This window comes from Rhinatrema bivittatum, chromosome 4 (genome assembly GCF_901001135.1).
Source record: "Rhinatrema bivittatum chromosome 4, aRhiBiv1.1, whole genome shotgun sequence".
Lineage (NCBI taxonomy): Eukaryota > Metazoa > Chordata > Amphibia > Gymnophiona > Rhinatrematidae > Rhinatrema > Rhinatrema bivittatum.
In genome coordinates, this window is record NC_042618.1 from 293,925,384 (window position 1) to 293,934,267 (window position 8,884).

At 45.5% G+C, this 8,884-nt stretch overlaps 1 protein-coding gene across 4 annotated transcripts in view; it reads left to right on the forward strand.

Annotated features, from left to right (window-relative positions):
* LOC115090736 overlaps nt 1-5,255 on the forward strand; it is a 161,363-nt gene extending 156,108 nt beyond the window's left edge. For all 4 annotated transcript variants that reach the window (XM_029600198.1, XM_029600201.1, XM_029600200.1 and 1 more), the window contains 2 exons: nt 2,593-2,657; nt 4,944-5,255. In XM_029600198.1, coding sequence (XP_029456058.1) covers nt 2,593-2,657; nt 4,944-5,127 — 249 coding nt within the window. In that variant the 3' untranslated portion in view covers nt 5,128-5,255. The remainder of the gene's footprint in view (nt 1-2,592; nt 2,658-4,943) is intronic.
* The last annotated feature ends 3,629 nt before the right edge of the window (nt 5,256-8,884 follow it).

Below are 8,884 nucleotides of genomic sequence, written 5' to 3' on the forward strand. Positions count from 1 at the left end.
CACAGTATTTATCCCACGCTCCTTTGAAATCCTTCACAGTTTTGGTCTTACCACTTCCTCCGGAAAGACGTTCCAGGCATCCACCACCCTCTTCGTGAAGAAATACTTCCTGACATTGGTTCTGAGTCTTCTTCCCTGGAGCTTCAAATTGTGACCCTGGTTCTGCTGATTTGTTTCCAATGGAAAAGGTTTGTCATTGTCTTTGGATCATTAAAACTTTTCAAGTATCTGAAAGTCTGTATCATATCACCTCTGCTCCTCCTTTCCTCCAGGGTGTAAATATTTAGATTCTTCAATCTCTCCTCATAAGTCATTTGATGAAGACCCTCCACCTTTTTGGTCACCCTTCTCTGGACCGCCTCCATCCTGTCTCTGTCCATTCGGAGATACGGTCTCCAAAACTGAGCACAGTACTCCAGGTGAGGCCTCACCAAGGACCTGTACAAGGGGATAATTACTTCCCTTTTCTTACTCGATATTCCTCTCTCTATGCAGCCCAGCATTCTTCTGGTTATAGCTATCGCCTTGTCACATTATTTCGCCACATTTAGATCGTTAGACACTATCACCCCAAGATCTCTCTCCTGCTCCGTGCACATCAGCCCTTCATCCCCCATCGAATACAGTTCTTTTGGATTTCCACACCCCATATGCATGACTCTGCACTTCTTGGCATTGAATCTCAGCTACCATATCTTCGACCACTCTTCCAGCTTCCTTAAATCCTGTCTCATTCTCTCCACTCCTTCTGGCGTGTCCACTCTGTTGCAGATATTAGTGTCATCCACAAAAAGACAAACCTTACCTTCTATCCCATCCGCAATGTCTCTCACAAAGATATTGAACCGGACCGGTCCCAACACCGATCCTTGCGGCACTCCGCTTAACACCGCTTTCTCTTCAGAGTAAGTTCCATTTACCATCACACATTGTCTTCTGTCCATCAACCAGGATATAAATCTATTGGAGCTAAGGGAGGTCTCGGTCTCCAAGAAAACAGAACCAGAAGGTCCAAGTTCAACAGCACCCAGAACACTTTGGCTAGTAAAGTGAAAAATCTCCAGGGTAGGCTGAGATAAAGGGGACCTAGTGGTAAGGTCCTCACACAGGACTTGTTTTTACGCATCAAGAGAGGTTTTTTTTTTTAAGAAAACAAAGTGTTGGAGGTCCGACTGCAGAAGTGTGTGAAGGGGTGCGCTGGCTTCAGCGCACTGGCGGCAGCGTCTCGCTGCATGCCACACTTTAAGGCGCCGATGGATGATATTACCAAGGACTCTCCCCTCTCTTGGCAGCTCAGGTGTCTTCAGCAGCAGCAGGGGGCACAGGATGCAAAACCAGGCAGGAAGATGAGCAACACACACTCCCACCTCTATCACTGCACTCCGCGCTTTAAGGCACCAACAAATGTCACCAAGGTCCAGGGCCCATGCAAGGTTGTTAGGTGCCCTAGCAAACCTTCTGCTTTGTGCCCACCCCCTCCTTCCCTCTCTGGCCCTGACCTCATTCACTGAGATGCCGCTCGTGGCCCGCCGAGTGTCTGCTTTTCTCAGCTGCGAGCAGGATAGGCGCCGCTCGCAGCCTACTTTCGGCCGCGAGTGGGATAGGCTCTGCTTGTGGCCCCACATGGCTGCTCTTTACCACCCCCTAATGGTTGGTGCCCTAGTTGACTGCCTAATGGGATACACCCACCCTGCCAAGGGCTCTCCCCTCTTGGCGACTCAGGTGTCTTCAGCTGTGGCAGGGGGCATACGATGAAATGCCATGCAGGGAGATGAGCAACACTCTCTCACACCTCAATCACTGCACGCCAAGCTCTAAGACTCTGGCAGTTGATGGCACCAGTGCTCTCCCCGCTCTCAGCAGCTCAGGTGTCTTTAGGGGAAGCAAGGGGCACAGGATGGAACTCTGTGCAGGGAGAGAGCAACACACTCTCCCCTGCAGGACTAATTTTTGGGAGGGCAATAATGAAAACAAAATTAAACATTGGTTAAAATTATTTGCAAAATGTGCCACACCATGGCCAGACTGAATATTGCCCCTGCAGATATTTTCATCTGCTTTTACCGTGGGTACCTTTCCCTTCAAAACAATGTGCATAGTTTTGAAAATGCAAAATAATGTGCATTGTTGCCTTGCCAGCCCTATCCTACCTATGGGGAATGCCTCCATTCAATGCAGGTAAAAGTATGCACAATGTGAAAAAACACATATATGTTTACCTGCAGAGAGAGTGGGAAATTAAAAAAAAACCAACCTACCTTTTATTCAGTAAAAGTTCCTTCCCCAATGATTAGAAATTAGTAAATTGAGCAAAATATGCTCAAAGATGCCACAACTGCACAGTTTGGAAATAGCTTAAATTTCATGCAAAGCCAACAGCATACAAAGTAAATAATGCACAGAATATGTTGCCAAACTCATGCCAGCCTTAAATTTAACTATCCATGTCACTCAGTCATTATTATAGACAGATGGTTGCAGTAGAAAGTTTTAAAGGAGGCTTTGCAGCACTGATCCTTCCGCCTGCATTCCTCATAGGCTAAAGGATGCCATTTCTTTTCTCTTATTTGTAATGATTTTCTTAAAATGTAGGATGAAGAGAAAAAGAAGAGAGAGGCACAAAGGAGGCAGCAAGAGAGGCAATATCCAGGATACAAGTAGGTGAAAGTGATCAGAAAAAGGCTGTTAATAGATATTAGAATGGTGTTTCCTAAATCTGCTCTGTTGACCCAACAGCCAGTAGGGATTTCAGGATATTCACAATGAATGTACATGAGATATTGTACATACACTGGAGTCCCAATATATGGAAATGTTATCTTCTGCATATTTATTGTGAATATCCTGAAAACTCAATTGGCTGAAGTGTCAATAGGTCAGGTGTAGAAACAAATGCCTTAGAAATAGAAATTATGTCAGAATTATACTCTACACCTGTCCCAAATGTGCGAAATGAATGAAAGGAGTTAAAATCAAGAGTAAGAATTGGAAACCCACCCTCAGTGTGCAAAATATATGACGGAAGGTGGAACTGTGAAAGTGAGAATGTGGTTTGTTCTCATTGTGGTAATGTCTCTGAAAGGAGATGGAAAAATGGACACTCCATATCATCACTTTCTAAATGAATGAAGGCAGTCCATGAAGCTATCATTATCTCTACACAAGAGAGAATATTTAATTTTATTAAGCAATAAAGGGGACCTTCTGTAATTATATTGATTCTCACCTGGCACCTTTTTCAAAACAGACATTATTGAACTGCCCTTGTGATTCCTAACAGAGATGATATGTGAATTCCATGTGATATTTTAATTTTACTGTTTCTTCTTTTTCATGTGGCATTTGTACTTTTCTGTTCTTAAGATATAGATTGATAGAACAAACATCTTGATCCTTGTATGTGACTGTATGTGCACGTTATAATATGCAAAGAACAATTGTGTTGGATATGCAGAATAAGTACTTATTAGTAATAATAATAATTCCCAGTTATAGTAAGTAATCTTCAGCAACATAAGGTCAATATTCAATGCTGGCCGTGCAACTTAGAGCATGTTTCACTAAGCATTTTTCCCATAGATACAGAATGGGAACAAAACCTCAGTGAATCAGGCCCTTAGCCAGTTAGAACTTATCTGGCTAAGTTACAATGTATATTCAGCGGCACAGCAAAGCTGCTGAATATACGTGTATGTGTACGCACTTCGTTGGATAAGTCTAATCAACAAAGTTTAGACCTGCTCTAAGAGGCATCTAAACGTAGACATACACTTATACATCTAACTCTGAATATTGGTAGTTAGGCATATAAGTTATACGACTAACTCGCTGCACCCCCATTCTGCCCAATGCACACTTTTTATATGTGAACATTTTAGCCGTATAAGGGACTTATACGGCTAAATGGCAGCCACTGAACATACACACACATTTAGTGGCCGCTACTTAGATTCATAAGTCCCGCTTATCTGGCTAAATAGTGCTGAATGTGCTTTGAATATTGACCACCTTATATTCTCTATGTCATAATCTAAGAGTCTGTAAGATTCGTGGACCCTTGTAACTGTGGGAAGGTTGGCTTCATTTATGGGGGAAGACCATAGGCCCTTACTGACAGCTGGTGGAGCTATGCAGGGACGAGACAAGTCTCACAATTCACTTATACCAACACCTTTCCTCTTGGGTTGAGCCCTCAGGTTCCGGCAGCTGGCAGGTCTTAGGCGACAGTCTCTTAGGAAGCAGTGGGAAAGCAAGTCCCGAGTCAGGCTAGGGTCAGAAGCAGGCAGCATGCAAGAAGGATCAATGCCGAGGCTAGGGTCAGTGGCAGAAGGCAGGCACGAATGGGCAAGGTCCAGGCTAGGGTTGAATCCAGAAGTCAGACCAAAGGCAGCCGTAGGGAACAAGAAGAAGGACTGACTCGGCAAAGCAGGAAGGAAGGCTGGGGCTGGATAAGACTAGACTGAACAGGCGAGACAGGCTGGGATGGAGAGATGAAGCAGACTGGGCTGGAGCGCAGGAGAAGCAGAAACTCACACTACACTGGAAGGTAGGTAACCTGATGCTGAGGGAAGGTAGAGGCATTGGAAAGGGCCTTTTATAGGGCCTCAGGGATGACAACATCAAGGGGCGCTGCAGCCTTTTTCCCGTCGCAGGCCCTTCAAAGGTAAGGTGGGTGGGTGCATGCATGCCTAGGAAGATGTGCTGGCAGGCAGTTCTGGTGGTGTCCAGCCATGCATAGGGAAGTTGGTGTTTGGGTGAGTTCCAAGGCTTGCGGGGCCTGCCCACTATCCACGGAATGTAATGGTTTTTCATAATTTCATTGCTTATTCTTGAGATTGATAGTATGTGGATTATCATCATGAGGTATGAATGATGTCATCCTTTTGTTGTTCTCCGTGTTGTTGGAGGGCTAACCATCTCATATACTTCTCTTTAATTTTCAGATTCCTGGACTTTACTATGATGCGGATATTAAATTGCCTTGGGAACACCACATTAACCCTTGTCTCGTATATGTTTTTCTGGTTGGCTCTGGATAGCTGTAACCCTCAAGACCTCAGTTTCTGGAATACAGTCCTTTTTGAAAACTATCTTCCCCTGCACACCGAGGGTCTCAAGCCCACCTAAATCTTTACAGTAGGGATAGCACAAGAGATTCCAATGGGTTGGGTGCAGTATACAACCTCACTCATTTCTATGACCAGTCTCTGAGAAGTGAAAATTGATATATTGAATTATAAAGTGCATTAAATTGAGCTATTGCTTGTTCTGAGGTATTTGGTTTAATAATCTTACTATTTTTAATCTTTACTATGCATATGCTATTCAAGAAATGCATTAGTTTTGCATTCAATTGCAGGTAGCAGGTCAAGCAATGAGAAATTGCAACTTGTGAGTAGATCCTTAAATATATTTCTTACACAGAAGCCACAAGAAAAAAAAGCATAGAATGGATTTAATAGTAGGTCTTCCACTTCCACATCAGGAATGTTTTGGTGTCAATTTCATATTACATATCAGAATATTCTATAATGTGATTTCCTTTATAAATGTATCTTGTGCAATCATAAATTTCCACAAAAGTATAACCTCCACCCCTGTATCCTGCTTTCTTCTTTCTGACCTTCATACTCCAGCTAGAGAACTGAGTATTAGGATTTTGCTTGTTACACAGCCTTAACCTACCTCACTGAGGCCTCCCCACCAGCAAAGGCCCTCAGAATGGCTCATCACTAGTTTCAAGTTCCTCCTCACTTACCCTTGCCACATCAAACTCCCTGCCCTATATATACCTGTCTTGCCGTAGTAGCCTTGTCTTCTCATGGTGTCACTTCTGGCTCTGTGACCTGACCCGTGTTCTTGTCTTGTGGTCTTCTGGCCTTCTAGTCTTCTGTCTTTCCTTGAGGCCGTTTGGCCTATTCTCTCTTGTATCCTGTCTTGGGGCCTTTGGGCCTACTCTATCTGTTTCAAGTCTTGCTGCCTTCGGGCTTCTGTGTTCTTTGTTCTGTGTTCCCCTTGTCCAAGTCCTGCCCAAATCTGCTTTGTTGGTCTTGTCCCATCTGTTCTGGTCTCTAGTTTTGCTTGTACCAGAGCCCTGTCCTTGCCTTGGCTAGTTCCAGGTCCTGCTTAGCCTGCCTGCCTTTTGCTGCCCACTAAGCCTGCCTGCCTTTTGCTGCCCACTAAACCTGCCTGCTTTGTGCTGCCCACTAAGCCTGCCTGCTTTGTGCTGCCCACCAAGCCTTGGCTCCAGCCTGTTTTGTCCAAGCCTTGCCTGTGTAGACTCACCACTATAAGGTACTGCTGCCGCAGAGACCTACTGGCCCCCAGAACTCAAGGGCTCAACCTGTGGGGGAGGGAGCTGGCTAGATGGAAGACCAGCCCTTGTCTTGCTCTAAATCCTACCTTGCAGTCCTGTGCTGCTACCTAGGTGGGTTTCCCGGACTCCGGGGCCCATAACAGAAGAGAAGACCAAGGCTCAGCTGCGAGAGTAGGTACAAGACCCTTAGCCCTGCTGGTGAGGGTCATTTTTTTCTGTTACCACTAAGAATAATTCTGTTCCGGGGGCACGCTGACGTCACCGACGGGAATGGCTGCCTGAAGCGATAGCTCCCTGCGACGTTTCTTTTACAAAGCCCGAAAAGCACAAAATTTCTCGATCTATCAGCTAATAACACCCTAGAATTCCGCCTGGAATAGTAGAGATGGCGTCGAAACGCAAAAATCCGGACCTTACGCAATTTTCTTATATTAAACCGCCTGATAACTCAGTGGACGCGACGGTGGAGCAGGCCTCAAACGAGACCCCGGAGCTCGATTCTGACCACGCCGCACCCGCGTCACTTTCAGAGCTTACTACCCGCACGGAACTCAGGGAGTGGTTTATAGACCTCAGACGAGACCTCAAACAGCACAAACAAGATCTGCTGACCTCTATATCCGAGGTAAGAGAGGAGCTAGCGGCGGTGGGGCACCGCGTGGATGATTTAGACATCCGCGTTGAACAGCATGAGGAGGATTTACATAAAATGGCGGACGACTCGAAGCAAGCTCAGGCCACTCTTAAGTCCTTACATGAAAAGTAGAGGATTTAGAAAACAGATCCCGCCGCAATAACATTCGCATCAGAGGCGTCCCCGAGCTTCCCGAATATATTAACTGCACGGATGTCGTTATGAAAATCTTTAACGCTATACTACTGATCGAGGACGGAGGAGAGATAGAGCCGGTACCGAGAGCAGAAGCTTTTCATATCGAGCGGGCACATCGGGTACAGGGACCCCGCAACACTGGAAAACCCAGGGATATCTTAACGTGCCTTCAGACTTTTCAAGAAAAAACTCTCATCTGTGCTGCATCCAGGAAACAAAAAGAGTGGATATGGGAAAACCATAAATTGAATATCTTTAACGATTTGGCTGCCTCGACCATGCGCAAACGGTTTGACCTGCGGCCGGCTACCACTGTACTACAGGACAAAAATATCCGCTATCGGTGGACTTTTCCATTCAGCTTATTATTTACGGTGGATGGCGCAACATACAGGGTTCGGGATATGGAGGAAGCGTCTGTAGCCTTTGGCAAGGCTAATCTGTCTCTACCGATGACGGCAGCTCCTTCCCAATCCAAAATCAGCAGACTACCTACTGTACCAAGATGGCAGCGGGCCGGTAATTCTAAACGGCTGGAACGCCAGAGAGGCTCTACTAGATCCTCACAAGCACCACCAGTGCGCTGACTAGTGAGGTGGCGGTTTCTCTAAGACTATATTTCACATGCACTGAGTGCTGATCAGATGCTGGGTGTTTATTAGACTTTTTTGTGACCTGGGCTTTGCCTATATCTTTTTGTATTTGCAAGCCGCAGGGAAGGCGGCTTCCCCCGACGGTGGCTAAGACCCCTGAGATGGGAGGTATCCTGGTGGAGGATACAAGAGATTTGGGATGGGGTTGGGAGGGGGGAATTTTAATTCATGTGCCACTACTTGGAGAACTTAGATCCCTATGTGAAACTTTTATGGGGATATTTAATCCCTTACTACTAATTGGGGATACACGGGAGAATACTATTAGATGAGTCATGGCTTGGAAGGTATGGTCCCTAAACGTCAAGGGGCTCAATTCACCTCCAAAACGTCAATCCTTAGCCTGAGATCTGCTAACACATCATGTCGATATTGCTCTTATTCAGGAAACCCATATGCGTAAACGGCATGAAAACCTTCTACGATTTCCCAACTTTTCGACTGTATTTCTTGCAGCTAGCACTCTGCACTTCAAGTATGCCGGAGTGGGTATCCTGATTTCCAACAAAGTGACTTTTACACTAAAAGATCATCTTGCCGACCCCTTGGGACGTTTTCAGTTTTTAAAAATAATATGTGATACCACAACTCTAACTATTGTCAATATCTATGCACCCAACGTGGGACAGGAACTTTTCTTAAAGTCTGTACATGAGAAACCGATGACTTTTGCTGAAGGCCATATCATCTGGGGAGGAGATCATAATCTAGTACGGAACCCGAGATTGGATACATCTAACAGGCAATCGTCGGCGGGATGGAAGGCCTCTTCTCACCTATCTCAATTGATGCACACTTGGAGTCTTGTTGACATCTGGAGGCAACGCCATCCTACTGAACGGACTTACACAGTCTACTCAAATCCTCACAATATGTACTCTAGATTGGACTACTTGCTAATTGACAAACATCTGCAAAATTTGGTGGTTGAAGCAGACATAGGTACAATTACGTGGTCCGACCACGCACCAGTCTGGGTCATACTGGATGTTAATGACTCTGACTCAGGTCTACATTTCTGGCGCCTCCGGGAAGATCTCCTAAAGACCAAGGATCATCTTCATACCATACAGGAGGCTCTAC